Source organism: Haliaeetus albicilla, chromosome 21, assembly GCF_947461875.1.
Source record: "Haliaeetus albicilla chromosome 21, bHalAlb1.1, whole genome shotgun sequence".
In the NCBI taxonomy this organism is placed as follows: Eukaryota; Metazoa; Chordata; class Aves; order Accipitriformes; family Accipitridae; genus Haliaeetus; species Haliaeetus albicilla.
Genome location: NC_091503.1, coordinates 26257707 through 26278263, shown reverse-complemented (window position 1 = coordinate 26278263; position 20557 = coordinate 26257707). Strand labels below are relative to the sequence as shown.

The 20557-nt window shown below is 37.5% G+C and overlaps 1 protein-coding gene across 7 annotated transcripts in view; it reads right to left on the bottom strand.

Moving 5' to 3' along the window:
- TNS3 (tensin 3) overlaps positions 1-20557 on the bottom strand; it is a 241639-nt gene that overhangs the window by 106584 nt on the left and 114498 nt on the right. For all 7 annotated transcript variants that reach the window (XM_069809298.1, XM_069809301.1, XM_069809303.1 and 4 more), the window contains 7 exons: positions 17947-17999; positions 16945-17116; positions 10288-10338; positions 8913-9035; positions 7338-7402; positions 4220-4303; positions 811-923 (listed from right to left, as the gene is read on the bottom strand). In XM_069809298.1, coding sequence (XP_069665399.1) covers positions 811-923; positions 4220-4303; positions 7338-7402; positions 8913-9035; positions 10288-10338; positions 16945-17116; positions 17947-17999 — 661 coding nt within the window. Of the gene's footprint in view, positions 1-810; positions 924-4219; positions 4304-7337; positions 7403-8912; positions 9036-10287; positions 10339-16944; positions 17117-17946; positions 18000-20557 lie in introns of those variants that run through there.

Genomic DNA, 20557 nt, shown 5'->3' with positions numbered 1-20557 from the left:
TGCCCACTTTTTCTGCAGGAAAACAAAATTATTAATGGGAAAAAAGAGAATGGCCAAAACAAAACAAAACAAACCACCAAACCCCAAAACAAAATAAAAAGAATTTTCAAAATGAAACAAAATATTTGATCTACAGTTTTCTTTCAAAACTAGTGAGTCCCTTAAATTTCTTACTACAACAAACTATACCTTGTCTTTATCAAAGTAGTTGTTTTAGACATAAAAACAGATTAAACAACAATGAGAACGCAGCATTGCAAATTCATGCTGATGACATTTCAAAAGATAGGTGCTATTTAACTCTCAGATGATAAAAGTACAGTTACGCTCCTTTATTATACTCTAGTACAACATGTTGGTTTAGCATTTTAATTTTAAAGCCAGTTATTATGGCAGGCCACCTTAGAAGCACACCGTATCCAAAATGGCTTTTCTACAGAAAATCCAATCTTAAAACAGAAAAGAGATTGGATTTCTGATTAAATTTATTTCCTAAGCAAGGAGGAAATTACTCTGAAACCTGACCAGGTTCTCAGCTCTTTTCCAGGGACTGGGATCACAACTGTTCAGAAACTAGGCAGACATGAATAGCATCAACTCTTCATTTAACAAAGGACAAGAATTTTATTTCACCTGCTGTAATTTTTACTCTTAGGATTCTCTTCTTCTGGTTCATGTTTTTCTGGAACATTTGGACTGCTATCAAGGAGCATCAACTCTACTTTGAGATTCACGCAGGCTTTCTAGAAAGCTCCAAAATGAAACAAGACTTTGAGCCTACATTTGGATAGGAAAAGTTAGGTACCTTACCTCCCCCAGCATCGAAGCTTGGGATGCCATGAAGGATAACATAGTGCAGGAAAAGAGGGGTTGCATTCATTTTCACAGATCCAGATAGAAGGCCACTTAAGAATTGCACGTATCTAAAAATACAAAGTTTATCTGAATTAGATAAAACCAGTAATGCAACTGTATCAGGGAAATACATTCTTTACACATTAATATTTCTAGGCCGTGGGTACTGAATAATATTGTGACATTAAACACGACTCTGAAAGAATAATCTTCACAAAACAGCATGAAAAGACACTTTTACCGCTTTATTAAATCCATGGCTGTGACGTGGCTATTGTTGATGTCTTCCTTTTAGTTATTTACGTCACTGCTCTAAGTAAGAAAGAAACTAGCAGAGACAGTAAAGTCAATAATTTTGGTATATATTTCTAGTTCCAACTGAAGGTCTCAGTTGGCTTTCACAGCAGCATGACATGGGTCGCACTCCATCTACAGTGAAGCGCACTTCATTAAAACAAGAGCAAGAAGTGCCCTTGGTCAGAAATCTTAGCGTTAAGGCCAATGCAGGCAAATAACATCTTCATAACGAGAAGTGATCTCATTCAGTACCAAACAGAGGAAAACTAACAAAGCAACGTGAAAATCATTGTATTTCTGCTATTTAATAGCCAGTTTGGTCACAAGCTCATGAGCAAGTACATGCAAGTGAACATCACTGCAGTGTGTGTTAAACAAATTCTTCCTATCTTCTTAAATAACCAAGGGAAATTGGTCTCCTTTAATTTCTCTACTGGCTTCGAGTCCCTTTTTCTTCCATGCCCATGACACGACCTTCATTTAACTTCACTCTCAGGAATGTACAGGAAAAAGAATATCACCTCTTTTTCCCCCTTTACACACAGATCAAATTAACTGTTCCCTTACTGCAGGCTGCCGGTAACACCACAACTAAAGACATCCTGCCCAACAACGACAGCTTTACTACCCCAGAACGGGGGCTGTGGTGGTTTAAAATAGGTTTCATTTTATAGACAGCTAGCAAAGCTCACTTTATTTTGAAATGTTAAGAAAAACAACTTTGCTTTTTGGTTTCCTCCTTCAGTCTTTCTGAAAATATTTGGTACATCAAAAGCGCAAATTTACAAATTGTCACATGTACATGACAAAAAATATTTTGTCAGTGACCTCTCAGTCTGAACTTTTCCTCTCTACCACTACCCATTTTTAATTATTCCAAAAATTTGACTGACTTTTTGAACACCTTTCTCAAGGCAGTGCATTTAAGAGGCTTATAGGCAGTTGGCTTATTTTTGAAAAGCATGTTCAAAGATTTATCCTGAAGGTTTATGAGAAATTTCTAAATATGAAGAGTCTGTATCTGCACTTCTTATTCAGGCAAACCTTCAACTGCTTATCTGAGAATAAGTATCCCTTTTAAGTACTGTCAGAATGGATTCAGAATAAGAGATCTGGTCTGTGGTTGCTTTTCTTGCCGCTGTTACAGCATGCAACCAGCAGTGGGAAAAAGTTAAGTGATTATTTTCAGGACTGACACACTTAATGGCCACAATATATTTTTTTCTGGACAAAACCTAGTGGAGAAAAAGTTTCAAAATACAAATAATGGGTGTATTTTCAAATTTTATAATTTTGATATTCACCTAAATTATACACATTTATACATCAACTGGATTTTAACAAGGACATCGGTAATTAATTATCCAAGAATGGTTTCAGAGAAAAAGCACATTAAAAAGGTGATTCAGGCCACTAACTGACCAAAACGGGATCAAAAAAGGAATATAAAATTGCCCACAAATATTACAGAGTTGGTTTTCCGTTCTCTGCAATAGGATTAGTACCCACTGCCAGGCCAGGCAAAGGTAGGAAAGGAGGTTGAGGAGGAGAACGGTTCTGGCGGATGGTTTGGAGAACCTCCTCTGTTCTCACGGCGAGTGACCCGCTCCAAAGTACCCGTGCGCGCCTGCGCCTGGAAGACCGTAAGGGCAGCTCAAGTTCAGTACTACTGAGCAAAGGTGCTAATTCCATCAGTCAGGAGGTGAACTGAGTCTCTCCGAGACTTCACACCCAGAAGAATTAAGCAAGTGTCCTTGCAGAGGGTAGGAAAGCTAGATACCACCATTTACACTTCTTTCATCTCTAGCTTTAGGGCTCGCATATAAGTTAGTAGCTACTGAAGCTTTCTGTCAACACGGTTGTAAAAACTGCCCTGATGCACAACTCTGAGGCTGCTGTGAGGGCGCCTGGCTCTCATGGAAATAAGCCTGCTGCATAAGGCTCCTTGACAGGAAGATTAACAACATCTATTTCCTTTTGCTCCTACGGTTCACATTTCTCTACCTTGTAGGCACCACTCTCAAATCCTTTTTATTAGAATGCAATACACATACATGCAAGCATAAAAATGAAGGGGAAAAAAGAGACCAGTAAACTTGTAGTTATGAAAAGTTTAGTTCAAGTCTAAGGGAATGCCGTGTTACTATTTTTCAAATGGAAAAAGAGCTGTGCAGGTCACCAAATGGGTTCAAGAAGCAACAGAAAATTTTTTCTTATTTACAGATTAACAGAACCAAATGCCTTATGCTGGTTGTTACTACTTATTTTTCTAGTTTAATCACTAGCAAAGCCTTATCCTTTAAACAACTTCTAAAAAACCTACTGTATACACGCTGATTAAGACCAAAAATGAACAGTAATTACTAAATCAAATCCAGTTGATACTTTATGTTTCTAAAAGAAGATTCACCTATATCACAATTACCTGTCTGATGGATATCAATCTCTTTTGGTACTGAATCCTTCATTACCTCTGTCAAAATGAGGTAAATAGCGAACCCCAGAACTATTCACTTTCCAAACTGCTTACTTTGAGTCCTAACTCAACCTCATTCATGCAGACAGACTGAAAAGGTAAGACATCCAGATAGACAGAATGAATAATGCATACTTGCAAAATGCAAACATTTACGAGCATGGACATGGGGCAGATGCATAATCTAGAGATCCTCCAAACAAGTGTTAATAAGATCTTTATTGCACACTAATCAACACACATTCCATATACATCATTTATGCCACAGAAAAATGAGTTTATTATTATCTTGGAGCAATCAAGAAATAGATTGTGACATCTCTTTTTGTTAACAAACAATGCAGTAAGAACACACGTAGATAACAGCGAGGTACAAAAGGTCTTATCTGTTTCGGGCTATGTGCAGGAACTGAAGGAGAGATCTCATCAATCAAGGAATATCAAGATAAGATAAAGTGCTGACAGTTCAGGCATCACTGGAGGAGGATCTTGTGGAAATAGCCTTCACATAGCAAGGGAGGGAGTAAGGGATGGGGGCAGAAGATAACGATGATATTCCTTATTGGTATGAATTAGAAACAAATTAATTACCTTCTTTGGGATGGCTGCATTAAAGCTGAAACTTTATCATCAAAGAATTTCTTCATAGCAAATCTGTCTAGAGCCTGATCAGCACTGTCAAAACAGAGACACAGATAACATGTTATTCCAGTTCAGGATTATCTTGGAAATTCAGCACGTTACTGCTTGAAATACGCCAAAATATTTGGAAGGAAAAAGAAGGAAAGGAAGGAAACAGAAAAGAAAGCAGCACCTAACTTGCAACTCTGGCATTTACAGGTCAGACAAGAATGTTTTTTCCACTGACACCTTCTCATTCCACACCTTTAGGCAGTTTCCTTCTTGAGGCAAAGCACCTACTCCCTTATTCAATTAACTGGATTGCATATTTCCAACGTGAATATGTTAAAGTTATAACGCAATAAACTTTAGCAATGCCAAGCAGCTCAGGCTGCAAAAGAAAGATACTTGCCGTAATTTCCTAAGAGTGCCACTGGGGAGTTCTCTCTGCGAAATACAAATTTATTCTGTTTTTAAAAAAGAAGCAGTAACATTACGGAGATGAAAACCACTGCCTAGCTCTGACTGTAGTACAGTACGTGAGGTACAAAGGATGCCAGCCTAGAGGATCATTTAAGCAGTCAAAAATTCATTCAGTCTTTGTTTCCTGTGCCCTGAGCCACCAAGGGAGAGAATGTTTAAAATAAAAGCGTCAATCTTTGAAAAAGAAATGTTTTGCATCAGACAACTACAAACTCTTCAAATGCACAATTAAGGAGCAACATTCAGAAAAATACATTTTCTTCCGTTCTCTACCCAGACTGGCTCTGATGTGGGTCTTCTGCATCTGTGCAGAGGAAGGCAAGAGGGTACAGAAAAAAGAAACAGAAGTGCCAAAAATCAGTAAGAATGCTGCTTATCACATATGCCAAGTAACATGCTATGCTGATTCTGTTGTATCTACACCAGATAAAACCAATGTGTCTCTCAACAGGTATAGTTGACAGTGTTAATTAACATCAGGACATAAAAAAAAGCAGAAGTTTCAAAATAATTAGACTCTGGAATATCAAACTTTAAATTCCACATCTAGTTCAACCTAAATGAGTTCCGAGGAAAAAAACCTGTGCAAAATATACATATGCATATCACGCTAAAAATGGAATTATACCTTTTCCAAAAATTAATCAGAAGTTACCGATTGTCTTGACAGGGTGCTGGATCGGGCTGTGAAGTTATGCCTTTTCTTCATGGATGTCAAAGATTACATAGTGTGTGCTTAGAATATGCTTGACCTAAAAACCCTCTTCTTTACCCAGCCCATCGTACATCTTCATACATCTTCACCCACACTACCACCCAGAATTTAGGCAACCCACTCATAACTGGCCAGAGACTGCTAATACTTCACCTGTTAAAACAGCGCTTACCAACTATTACAAAGAGCTCTGTTTGCCCTCATTAAATATGACAGCACATTATTCCTTCCGAAATGAGAAAATCAGATATTTATAATGTATAACCAAAAGGGGTTTGCATCATAATGCTTTTTCACTAAGCCTAGATTTTTTGGCATTTGCATGCTGAGAATTAGGAACTTTATTTAGTGTGAACATCCTCAAAGTCTTCTGAGTGCCATTTCTGACACAGCAGCTGGCACCCTCAACAGCAGCACCTGCAGTAATTTCTGCTTCTGTGAGGTTGCCCTGTAGCATTTTGAAGAGTCTTGATAATGCTAGGGATATACAAATCCTAGGTAGGAAACTTCCCCAACCTCATTCTTACACAGAAAAGTTCAGGTTTGGATAGTAGCTGACAGATATCCAGAAATTTGAAGAAGGGCTTCCAAACTCACTCATCCCCTGCAACCTCACCGGAGGAATCCTGAATTTGTTTGGGGTAAAAGATGACACTTTTCATCACTGGGCTTTACAATCATATCCAGGTGGTGTTCTGTTATGGCATTCCTAAAATGTATTTATAGCCAGGTACCACCTTTAAGGATGACACTATATTGCAACACTGAGATCACAACACAGTACTGTACTAGCCCCACTTGACAGATTTTGTCATTCACAATACTTGTCAACAAAATATTACAGAATTGTGGCAATCACTGCCCCAATTACTACTTGAAGATATAGGTATTTATTTTTTCAGCACACATTAGTGTGTATAATGCACTCAATTTCTTAGTCTACAATTACCTGTTGATCAGGCTTATGAGAGTGAACACAGATTATTTTCTGAGATGCTGGTTTTACTGAAATCCATTAGTAATTTGCCATCAGCCTATAGTGATTCAGGACTTCATCCGCTACAGTGTTGGATCAAATCTATTACTGACAGACTGGTGTGAATTCAGAACCGGTTAAATTTGATTTAACCACGGCCTTTACAGGACATTTTAATACATTTATGTATGTATATATAAGAGACCAAGGGAAAACAGTTTGATTAAAAAACAAACAAAAAACCCAAAACAAAACACATTTCATCCTTTTGAGACCATTTATCCATTTTTATCTTTGTTGACATAAATTATCAACTGTCATTTCATAATTTGAGCACTCTAAAAGAAACAATTAAAACCAAGTACTCAGACACCTATTGTTTGCACTGACTGCAAGATGAAAGTCTAGATTATTTCTTAAACTGCATTCTGCACTTTGATCAATGTCTAGGAATTCCCTATTCAAATACTGATTCCAGATTCTAATAACTGTTTTCCTCAACTACTTTAGGAATACTATATTGATTCAAGAGAGGCAACTTGATGGATGTGGCAAATAGATGGGTTTAATAGAATAAAGATGGTATCATTATATAAAAATTGTTTCTTACACATTTCTTCATTCATCTCAAAAGACCCTTTAGAGAATTCTTCCGCAGAATCACTGAATATCTCAGATTAGAAGGCGCCTTGGGGTGTCACCTAGTGCAACCTCCTGCTGAAAGCAGGACCACAAGAAAACTCTGTCATGAAGGCAGGCTGTTTTAAGACATGCTCCAAGACTCTTTGAGAAGAAAACCTAACAACCCTTAACTGACAAACAGTAAGGTGACAAACAGTACTACAATTAAAAAGCATCTTTTTCTGAGGTTTCCTTAATTGTAAAAAACACAATAGGCATTATTCACAACTTACCTTGCAGAAACATTGGTGAAGTACATGTATGATGATATGACTACGCCTATCCTTCCTTTTCCTCCCTGTATTAGGAAAAAGGGAATGATAACTTATTTATTACATTATTGGGAATTATTTTAAGAACCATACAAAACAAAACTTTAAGACAGGAGATTCAGAGAGTCCTTTCGCTTATGCATCTCCTGTGTTGTTGGAATTGTGGTAATGATGGGCAGCAGCTTGTCCATCTATGCAAGCTGGCTGACAAGTGACATAAAAACCACAAAGTAGGATTTCTACGTGCGTGCCTGTCAAGTCTTACTGAGAGGAAATTATTAAAACAAAATAATCTTAACCAGTAATAGAAACACTGTATCACCTATCCTAATTTTATATTACTTTTTCCAGAGATCTTTCAAGACAAGTCTAGACAACGTTGCAATTTTCTGGCATGAAATGCTATAAAATAGCTATTTTGGAAAGCATATGAGTTTCCAACAGGTTTGGGCATTGTTACCTCCCCAGCACCTGAGATTTATAACAACTACTACTTATGACATAAATTCAGTACAATTTACTAAGCAGTAATTCTCACAGATTTCAAAACAATTTCAGTCTCTCAGCTGATACAAGTTGCTGCGTCTATCTTCGTGGCTGGAAACTTTAAAGTCATTACCAAAAGGCAATAATCAACAATATGCACCACCAATTTGTATATAAAATACCTAGGAATATTTTGGCCCCTCTTCTTTTCTCCCATGTATGGGCCATTCTCTTGGCTGCAGTCCTGCAACTAGTAAGAATTCAACAGCATTTCATACAATCGTGGCATTCTCCCTGCAAGCAATTCAGGACTCGGGACTATACAACCTGACTTGAAGAGAAGTTTTGGTCCCATTATCACCCTCATTCTGTTTAGAGTAACATCCGCCAGTAACACAGAGACAGATTTGCCTCAAGTGTCACCAGCACAGCTACCAACTCAGTTCTGAATTAATTTTATCTATTTCATTCAGGCTTTTCTTTATTCCTCTTCATCATGAGCAAGCAAGGAGAAGTAGTAACACTGCACAACGGTAGCTTTGCTGTAAGGCACTGCAATGATGCCAGCAGTTAGAACCTATCAGAAATACCGAGGAGGTACTTAACGCCCTCATTTCCTACAGCCATAAGGCAGTCTAAAGGGATGATCTGTGATATGTTGCCTATCCTTATTCGGCAACAAAATCCACGAATGTCACGAAACATGAAAAGCTTCTAAAGAGTTTGCTACTGAGCTGGAAAAACCTCAAGCTTCTAAATACACTCACAGAAGTAGCACTGACCTTTGAAGGAAGTGAACTAACATCACTGCATGCTATACCCAGAGCAGAGGCTAGAACCGTAGTTATCATAAAAAAGCAGTATGTAACAAGAATGCAAGGTCAGTGGATTTAAGCCTACTTAAATCAACTGAAGATTTGGTACAATTTCCAAAATCGAAAACAGAGCAAACTTCTTTTTTTATTTTTTAAAATGAGTAAGAATAAAGGACAAGGTTTTTTAAAAGGAATACAAACTGATAGACGACGTGTATGCACAAAGCTCACTTACTCTGCAATGGATCACCACCACATGTTGAGGATCGTTGTTCAGCCATGACTCCATAGCCTTGCAGATGGTGCACACCTTATCGAGCGGCGGAGCATGGAGATCAGGCCACCCCACATCCATAATCTGCAATTAAATGAGTAACATTCACAAAAGACACTTTGATCCTAATACTGCATATTAAAATCTGTCTTCAAATAACTGTGAGGGTGCAGACCCTCCGCATTTTTTCCAACCCCAGATAATTATGTCATTCAAATGCCATGATGTAACTAAAATATGCTTACAGGTCTCTTAAGCAGAAGAAGGGCATTTGTTTGTTTTTTTAAAGATACTAGTACTTTTATAAAAACAAACAAAACCCAAACAAACAAAAAACAAACTTCCCCCAAAACCCACCAACCACTCACAAGTGACAACACTTCTGATAATCTTGATTTCTTAAAGAATTTTCAATTAGAAATTCAGGTGTTTTATAACGGTAAAATATTTAGGAGGTCAAAATTAGAACAAAGGATGTTAACTGGCCTAGTCCAGTATTTTGTGATTCGCAATTTATTTCCTTCATGTGCAACAGATGTGACGTCTCAAAACTTTGTTCATATTTTCTATTCAACTTTAGTCACTATATAATACTGTTTACTCAACCCATCATTATTGTACGCATATAATATGTAAACCCTAACAAAACCAGTAACCATGAGCAACTTAAATCCTTCATGATCAATAAAGCATTCAAAAGGTCAAAATTAAGAGTTCTAATATTTTCCTCAGGTAGCACATATCCCTGTAAATCTACTGCTACAAGTACACACTTGTGCTATACTGGCCTTACAATACCTGCTGAAAAGTACCTGCATATCGTTTTTTACAACAAACAAATACAACACTTGGTGAGGAGGAGGAGCAAAAGACAGACATCAATAGCTTCCTTCTTTATGTCTCTATTGTGCAGAGAAGCAACTATGAGAAAACAGTACAAAAGGGAAGTCTATATCTCAACCGAGTTCACTAGCTTGAGCTATCAGACTGTACGTTGCAGTATATAACCCCTAGCATCCTGTGACTGCACAGAGGAAGTATACTTGGAGTAAAATTTATGTCACTCAATAGGAATTTTTCAGTAGTCACAAGGGGCTTCAGATCCTGTGTGCAAAGTCTAAGAAAAAACAGGAACAGCTATGCAAAGCACAGACCTAACAGACACAAAACAGAACTTCGGAAAAAGTAAAAAGGGATGCATGTGGGGTTTTTTTATCATCTTCCAAAAGTTCTTTTACTCTGTGTCTCAACGCTTGCATCGCTTCAGGGCTTATCAGGCCATTTAAGTTGTATTTAGCACTAGAAAGAGAAGTATGTTATGGAAGACAACCAATACCTTTGGGTTAAGCTTGGCAAGGTCGTATCTCTTTTCAGAGAGGTTTAACACCTGTTCAGAAAGAAAGAAAAAAGTATCAGCCATCAAGACTTCGTAATTTATGTAGTAAATAGTTGTATTCGAAACACATGATAATTACAAGAAACTAGAGTGGTAAGGCTTCAGGTTTGCCTACTGTTTTACTAAACTAAATTAACATTTGAAGTCAGGTAGCACTAGCAAATGTATTTTAGGTATTCAGTTATCATACAATGAAACTAAAGATGAAACTAAAGGCACATTTTGAAAAAGGACAATTAAAATTCTGCTACATTTCATTTATTTTACATGGCTTTATTTTAGTCAGAGGTATATTGAGAGACCTGGGCACCATGCAAAATAACTGCACAGCATTAGAATTAACAAAGAAAAGTCTGGGAGGGTGGTACAGTCTTAAACATTTGAATTTGAGTGCCTGGCAAGAAAGTATTATTCTGTCAAAATTTCACAAGGAAGATGTGGCATAGCTATTTAACTATAACTTAGCCTGTGAGATCTTCCAACTCTTCTGCTAGCTCATTAGACAGTAAGTTATCATACACTCAGTGCTTAATAAGGAACAGCTAAAGAGATAGACTGCTAAATGAACATAAATAAAAATAAAAATAAAGCAATGTGTACAGGTATATCAGACTCTTTCATTAGGAAGTACTTTAAAGCAGTATCAATCAATAGCAAAAAGCTGAAATATCAATACTCAACAACTGAAACAATGCTCCAGAGGCAGATTCTCTTTCATTGTGTGGCTATTTCACATCACAATGAGTTAAGTACAGATGACATTCATAATCATTTAAAAAGTCTCATTACACTGCCAGAATGGGATAAACGGACCATAAATATGAAAAACGGTAAATATGAGGGGTAAGTCCATTATAGTTTACTACTTCCCAAGGACAATTTAAGAACCTTTTTCTGAAGTATATCATCCCATTCAGCGTAACCAGCACTCTCAACAGCAGTCTGAGCAAAGAAGCCAAGAACTGAACAGGCTACAGAAACTACATCATTTCACTTCCAGAGCTGGCGCCTGCTGCTCCCTGATGGAGTTCTTAAATAAGTTGAATGTGCAGCCCCATCATGGACACCGTGGAAGCAGGAAGGCACTATACTCTCTTTAGGAAAAAGTATGCTTTTTGAACAAGAAATTAATCCAGAGAATGAAGAAACCCCCAAATTAACAAGGGACCCCAGAAAATAGCTTCTATTTTAAGCTGCATAAGATTCTGGAATTACACATCTTCTTGTCCATAAAGGGTATATGCAACTTTTATTGACCTCAAACCCCAAAAGAAAGCATAAAACATCTTTATATGATGAGGAACATGGTCTTTAGTCCAATATATAGTTTGCATTTTAAGCAGATTACTGCTGAAGAGCTAAATGGCAATCAAAAATTCATATGTGCACTGTCCATATTATTTTGGATCAGGATGATGTATCAACATTTGCAATTAAGACTATAGTTATTATCCTTCCAGAAACACCAACTGTAATTTAACAGGAATGAAACCAGAAGTGTCTTATACAAATGAAATGTCTGTAATTTTCTAGCAGTCTTAATATTTGCAAAACAATTTAGTGGAGAGTTGTACTTCTCAGTACAGAATTCTTAAGATTAGCGTTAAAGCTGTGTTAAGAGATGAATTACCTAAAATTTTGCACAGAAAAAAAGTGCTATTTGGCAAGAACTTTATTTTATTCATCTTTCTTGTCGTATTTATATGTAAGATCAGTTTAAAATTCCTGTATGTCAGGATACGGCCCTGTTCGTGATGGGTATTTGTCACTGCTGGATGAGATGCCAAAATGAAGACGCTGTTGTACCCAAGTCCCTGTCAAGCTATAGAGTAGAGATCAAACTGAGATACTCCAGGAATCCTATCAGTGCAGAACAGAGACCAGAAGGTACAGGAACCAACATTTCACATACAACAACAAAACAAGCGGTCACAGAAGTATTTGAAGAGAAGCACATGCTATAAATACATGATTAACTGCATCCTTTTTAGGCCCTTTTTGGCGTATCCTAGGTCAACTTACGTATATTTTGGTATAAGAAAGAGGAGCATTAGCCTTTAGTTCTATGAAACTTAAATGTTTTTGCCCTAAATTTTAGGACCTCATCTAAAGAATAAAAATGAAGTAAGATAAAAGAAGTGGGGAAAAAGAAACCCTTCTTCCTTATACACATCAGAGAGGAAACATCCCCCTTCCCATATGATTTTATCCTGAACTGGGAAGTTAACTCATACTATTAAGACAATATTAATTCTCCCACCCAGCTGAATGCTCAGCAATACCATAGGAAAAAAAAAAATAAGGAGAATGTTTAGCTGGAGAAGAGACCTTGATAAAGGTACTAAAGGGTCTTAGATTTTGTCTGCTCCTTAATCATATGACCAGAAATACAAAATCTAATGACAAAGAACAGAAACAAACAGCATGTAGCTGGCAATTTTGGAAAGCAAAAGATGTACTGCGGTCATACGACACAAGGTACTGACTGGGGAACAGTTCACCAGCCTACAGCCCGTTCCATTAAGGAGGAGAGACTGGGAGAGCAGGCAGGCAAAACTCTTCTACCAGGTGGGACCAAACTGGAAACAGTGGTAGCCTTGTGCTGCGTAAAGAGCAGGGAAAAGAGAAGGTGGCCAAAACATGACATAAACTAAAATTAACAAATAGTTCCAACTAGTAAAGCAACACCACCGTACAAGCATTACCATATCATTTACATATGCAAGACCAAGAAAATGTACAGTAGTTACATTAGTCTAACCTAGTAACAAATATGTATATGCTAAGACTACAGTGTAACCACCAAAATATTTTTTATAAATTGTAGCAGTGGGTTTGGGGTTTGTTTCACTTTTAAAAAAGAACTGACCATGAATTTAGACAATCGTATTTACTGTCAGATTCCTAACGCCTGTGACATAAATGAGTTACTGTTCATCAGCTGCTCTGTACGCCCCTCCGTAGATACCTCTCTAACTAATGAGCTAATTTAGAATAGTTTGCTCCTGAAAAAAACTCGATTACCTTTCAGTCACTGTGGATACAAAAATGTAACTGCAGCACACTAGTACAGGAGCTGACAGAAATAAGGTAGCTTGCTCATTTTTCACTGCTGTAAATCAACATCAAGAGAACTGCTTTGACAACCGTAAGTAATAATCACTGCAATAAAACTTGTTAGAAGCACTGCAAAAAACATACATATTTATCTGTTTTAAACACCAAAACATTCAGTTTTAGGAAATGAGCATATGTATACAGACAAGTATACAGACAAGCTTATAATGGATTTTTTTTGGTTAAAAGCTCAAAATATCTGAACAATTGAGCATTACTCCTCTCCTACAAGTGCAATGCATGGCAAACTTTTTAATCAAAATAGCATGACAAATACATTACTGATGAAGTTGATCAAAATGGTAACATAATGGTGAATTTATTGTTGCAAACTGAATTTTTCAGTTGACACAGAAATTGTGTCCTTTAAACTGTTTTTGCTTTTTGACAGATGTCTGCATTGCGTGCATTTTGAAAGTAGTGGTGTAAAACAGCATTCACTTGGAATCAAGTCTTTGAATCTTGCAATAACATGCATTCCTTTGTAAGAAAGAGAATTTGGGGGGGGAATAAAAGGATGCTTCGTTCTATCCTTTAAATCTCTTTACAGAACTGCTCACTTGCATACCTTTTTTGGAGGGTTTGGTTGGTTGGTTTTTTGTTGGTTTGGGTTGTTTTTTTTTTTTTGCTGCTATACACATGGCTCTTGAGCAGACTGAAGGGGGTCTTTGAAACATGAGAAACTATTTGAAAGCTTTAGGTTTTCAAATAAAACATTTGTCACAGAAAGAACCTGTCAATGAAAATACACTGCAGGAAAGCAAACATATCAATGCGTTACTGTTTCTTGGCCACTTTAAAAACTATTTTCTAACAAATGTATTACAGAATATTTTGTCTCTCTTATTTCTTTCTTTTCTCTGTCTAATCCAGAGATTCTTAATTCATGATTAATATAAAACAATAACTTAAGGACGAGAGGGAACAGCCTCAAGTTGCACCAGGGGAGGTTTAGATCGGGTATTAGAAAAATTTCATCACCAAAAGGGTTGTCAGGCACTGGAACAGGCTGACCAGGGAAGTGGTTGAGTCACCATCCCTGGAGGTATTTAAAAGACGTGTAGACGTGGTGCGTAGGGACATGGTTTAGTGTTGGACTTGGCAGTGCTAGGTTTACAGTTGGACTGGATGATCTTAAAGGTCTTTTCCAAGCTAAATGATTCTATGATTCTATTCTATGATTGAAAAAGTCTTTTGCTATTTTTGACATAAAAGCTTGGTTGTTAAAACAGCCAATTTCTAAAGGCTATCAGCATTTAAAGAACAGGCTTTTACAACTACAGGAATTTTGACACATCACTGGATTCTTTTGGAGTAATATCATCTTGAATTTTTCAACATAATGTGATTTCCCTCTTGCTGACCAAGGCCACACACATACAAACAGAATAAATTTATGAAAGTACTACACGGACACTACAAAAATTCAGTTTTGAAGTTTTTCTCTGTTGGAGACTGTTGGACTCTGTTGGAGTCACGTTTTTTAGGAACCAAAGCCTTCTGGGAAGCTTTGGTTTTTTAGGACAACAAAGCAGACAAAAATTTACTGTAAACTATAGACAGGCTTCCATCTCTCCATAAAGGATTCTGGTCCTTAGACTCTCAAAGTATAATCCTCTGCTGTTAGAGCAAATGAGTTTTACTTGTGATTTTTTGTTCACGGTCTTCACAACAGACTCAAACAGGCAACAATGCACTCACCCAATTCCTTGGGTATGGCATTCCCCTTCTCTGTCCTCACTATCAACTGTAGTGGCAACAGTTTAACATATGTAAAAATCTGGAGGGAGAACAGCTAGGTAAGAAATGCTAAATGCTGATTTGTAGTACATGTTCTGCTAGCTGAGACCCTGACCCAAGGAAAGAGTAAAACTGTTCTCATCAAGTTCAGCAGAACTGCTCACTTGCATACCTTTTTTGGAGGGTTTGGTTGGTTGTTTTTTTGTTGGTTTGGGGTTGGGTTTTTTTGCTGCTATACACATGGCTCTTGAGCAGACTGAAGGGGGTCTTTGAAACATGAGAAACAAATGATAGTTTAAAAAGGGGCTCTCTGAATCTACAACCTGGCTGTGTTTGCCAGGTTACATTGCAAATTTGCAGAAACATACTTGGAGCAGACAGCATCAAACTTTCTTTTGACCAAGCCACCCAATTTCCAAAGTACTCATTAGAATATAAACAAATAAAGAGAACAAAACTAAAACAAACCCCCCAAAAATCAAAAATCCAAACTTTGCAAGAGAAACTGACTGCAATCCCACTTTGAGAGAGGGCACCCAAAACAAGACTTACCATATGTCAGATTTTTGTAATACAAACAGGTATTTAGTGAGATTTAACTGGACTGAGACTACAAGCTTATTTCACAAATACCAAAACACTGCTGTCGCATGGGAAAGGCCACTGAGAACAGGTGAATGTGAATCAGTAAAGCTTTACAGACAGGTCGCCTTCAAACTATTGCTATCTTGTGCCTTACAAGCTACCAGCGTCTGATGGAAGGGAAGCCAAGAGCAAGAAGGTGGCATGCGGAGGACATCAAACCACATTACAAGTATTACAAGGGCATCTTGAGGACAATAGCTGGTTCATAATGCAACTATGACACCTCGGTTTGTCAGTGAAAGACAATCTAATTTAAATCACTAGGTGGAATCTCTCCAGAAACTCATGTCCACTGTGAGTCAAGTTCACAGTCCTGAAGCTGTGGATTTGATTCTAATAGTTTACACTAAAAGTTACTGCTAACTAAAAAGACAGTAGAAGAAAAAAGTAAATAAAATACTGGCCGTGTTTGAAACTTGCCTTCATGGAACAAGCTGAGACAATACATGCCATAGGGTTTAGATGCACTAGCCCGAAAACAGCACAGGACATTAGCAGTTTGGGTCATCATTTAAAAAAGAAAAACTTCTGCACACGGAGCTTATTATAGATTTGCTTACAACTGAATTTCCTATAGAAAACTAAACAGCAGGAAAAAAAATGCATCTAAATCAAGTTAATGAGAACGAGCTGGACAGAATACAAAACCAGCAACCCTACTTTTATATGGTGTTTCACAATATATAGTAGAGACAGCCTAGACATGATGGTGAGAGACCATCAGATACCCAACTGAGGACCCAGATGTAGCTAGCTGCTAGAAAAAAAACCACACTCCACATTGCAGTGTGTGTATCTTTTAAAAGCATGCTTTGGACAATGAAAATGGTCAGTGCAATTATTCTACAGCATTTGACTATGTGCTATCACAACAGAGACTGCAGTGCCACCAGCAGAAAAGTGCTTTTAATACCTGTCCTTGCCTAACAGCTTAAACCACTACTGAAAATCTTGCTCTTGCTTGCAAAGCTGTAAAGGTGGACCAAAGAAGCTTAGATGAGTGACTTTTAGTTTATAATGGTACACATGGACCTACAAGTGGTCTTCCTGCAGGACAGAAGATGATATATCACAAAAGACTGATCCTACACATACCAAGTAATTATCTCCATGTTTGGATTTGAGCATTCGGGTTACATCTTGTAGATTGTGGAGGTAAGTTTCCTCAGAACAGCTAGCAGGGAAGGATACAGCGATGATCCGCTCTGTGATGTAAGTGAGGTCAAGTTCATAGCCTTCCTCCATAATGTGATCAAAGTCTGCACTTCTGTGAAGAAATTAGATGTGGCAGTTCAGAGCAAAGTGGCTGAGAACAAGCATAGCATACTAACGAGAAGAAACTGCAACTTGGATTCATACAGTCAAGCATCTGATGTTTCCAATATTTTCATTACAATTACAACTTATTAAATGCCTACAGAGCTCAAATTAGTCAGTTCAGTACACAAATGGAGTTAGCCAAACATCAGAGTTCTTCACGTTAAAACTGTAGTGAAAAAAAATCTCTGCAACCAATAATGTAGAAAAGCAGTAAAATGAATACAAGCAACTTTGACAAACACCAGTGCAACAAATTTGGGAGTTAAATAGAAACCATATAGGTACTTATGTCTGCACAAATCTCCTTTTCTGTAGAATTCTGCAAATGCTTTACAAATTGGTAGATTCAACAGTGATCTGTAAAACACTGCAGGTGGATACCATCTTGAAATCTGCTCTGAGTAACACTGAAGTGAATCCAAAACCAGTCCCCAAACTGCAGCAGACAGCAATGTCATGCGATTAATCTCACAGGTTAGTCTACAGATACTGTTTACTCTACCTTCTCCTCCTTTTCCAGGCTGAGGACACAACCAGGCACCTTACCTTGTCCTTCTTAATAGGATAATCAGAAGATTACAGTCCTTAAGTTAAAAGTAAGCTCACTAAATATGCCCAGTTGTTTTCTCAGACAGGGACTGTAAAAATGGTCCTTGCATAGCAGGACTTGTCTTGCAGAAGACTGAACTCACAGAAATCACAACCTCAAGTAACAAAACCTAAACCCACCACAGCAGTATGTGACACTACTACACAAAATATTGAAGAAATACTTACCGTGATCCTTTGTCACAAGTGAAAGAGGAGTTCTTCGAAGCACTGCTGGAATTCTAGAACAAAGAAAGCAGAGCAGTCAATCCAGTACCTTCCTTGCTGCCACTGATGTCACTATTCCTGCCTTTTTTCCTCATTTATTATATCCACACTGTGGAAAACTATACCAACAATAGGATAAGAGAGGATCATCGCCTTATGTTTTGACCACAAACACTGTGGTTATGGCCAGGTTATGTCAAACTCTTCATACAGACTCACGACTACCTCTTCCAACTCACTGCTGCCAGAGAAGGGCTGGCTGTCTTTTGTGCTCTTCTTGGTAACTGCATTAAGATTAGAGAAAACATTCAATGGACTTCTGAGAAGATAGAGATTGAATTTCTGTATAAACCTGCAAAAGTAAGTTCCTCTCCAGTGATTCTCTTACAACAATATTGAAAAATTATACTCAATTTATTCCAGTATCAGTCCTGGGAGTTTGAATAGAAGCCTGAGCTGCAATGGTTTTGCTTTACAAGAATTTAGTGTGTGTCCTTCGTAGTTCCATTTGCTCAGTAACAGTAACTATGCATTAAAAATGTCACAATGTTCTCCCCATGAACCTTAGTAACAGAATTTTTCTCACCTAATTTTAACTGTCTCAGAACTAAGCTCCAGTGTGATACTCACCCAAGCTCTCTGTACGTAATGAGAGAAACAGGGACATCTAGAGGGGCAGTATCCCTTCTCTCCAGGATAGGTTTTTAGAAAAAGACAGCTATTGCTATACTAACATTAAATAAAAATAAATAAAAATATTTACTGTACATTTAGATATATCTTGTTATACAGAAAATCAGAAGTTCAATTTAGTATCATGTATCAGTAACTCCATAAGAGAAGGAGTATTCACTCGTCTTCCTGCCCCGAATTTATACTTACTAATACAGAAAAATGCACAGAAGAGCTTATTAAGATGAAGGGTAAGAGCTGGAAAGCTGATAAACCCTATCTATTTTGGCTACACACATGACAAATATTCCCAAAGCAAATAAATTGTGTTTGAATGGAAGAGGCCTTAGAACTTTCCAGACAGTGACACTGTGTAACAAAACCTGGGAACAGCTAGGACGCATACAAGTATGCAAGTGGCACATTTCCTTCCAAAATTTCTGGAAATGAGCTGTTCTGGCAAATATTAAAGCACATCTGATGGCGTAAGGTGCAGCTCACCTAAGTGTTTGGTCCCAGTTCCACTAGTTCCTGTCTTTGCTTAGACACAGAAAATGAGGAAACTTCATGGTATTTTCAGCTTCTTTTTACCAAGTACTTTCTTAGGATTTTAAAGGCTGTAGGTAATACACCATGGGTGCCAAAACAAGTAAATAACTAATAACTGAAATTCAAGACAAAGCTTTTAGCATGTTTTGTTTTGTTTTTATAACTAGAAAGCAATTGGCAGAACATGCCTCTCCCTCCACTTCCTTGGTCTCCGTTGGTCACACAAATGTATCCACTGCTTAAGGAGTAATTCCACCATTTTTTAATAATTTTATGACTAAACCTCCATGTAACCTGAATAATCAGTCACTTAGTGGCTTCCTCTGGTAAGAAAATAAGTGATAAAATAATTCTCTGTTGCACACTGCTGTAGCATATAAACTAGCCTATAACCCAGTAGCATGCAGCATAGAAGCGTATGAACAATAACATAATGCAAACCACTAGCAGAAAAAAAAACTCTGTTAAGTGAGATCTATATTTACTATATGCGTGCCGTGTCACCTACTGAAATGCACAGTACTATTACCCTTTCCTGCTCTGTGTACAAAAATGGATAATCCTGGCAATCCATAATTCAGCAGCTGGTACAACTTAAATTACCAGTGCTGCTTGAAAATAAATTTTCCTCAACTATCTATAATACAGTTTAAAACTCTAGCTGATTGGTTGCATGTATAAAAATATAAATATATCAGTTTTAAAGGACTCTTCTTCTGAAATCTCACCTGGGTATCACGTTTCATTGCATGGTCTCAAAAAGCTGCAACACTCTTCAGTCTGTCATTATGGGTACGCTTTTATACAAATTCTGGACAGCTCCCAAAATCAACAGACCCCTAACCATCTTCAAAAGATACTTTGATTCAGATCACAAAACTTCCCATTGCCTATCTATGGGGCAACAAACTACTAAACTTTACCTAACCCTTCATAAGGTCAAGATCACCTTGTACATTATATGTTGACTACCGTCGATGTGTTGGCAAACGGACAAACAGTCAAGGACATGCCTCTGGTTTTCTGCAAGTCCTCTAGATTAGTCACTTCCCCCTCTCTTCCATGGCTTAATTATCTTGTAGCTAGCGATGCATTCTTTTTTCCTCAGTTTGTCTTTTTACTATTTGTTTTGTTTACTAATTATCAATGACTACAACACTAACTTTTCCCCTCACAGCTAAAATATTTAGGAAAATCCAACGAAGATGTAACACATGACTTACTACAGAGGCAAAATGGTTACTGAAAAAGCTTTTAAAGGTTTAATGAAACACATACCATATACGCACACACCCCTAGAACATATTCTCAAACATGTGAAGAAGCTGTTAACAGCATTTCTCACAACAGG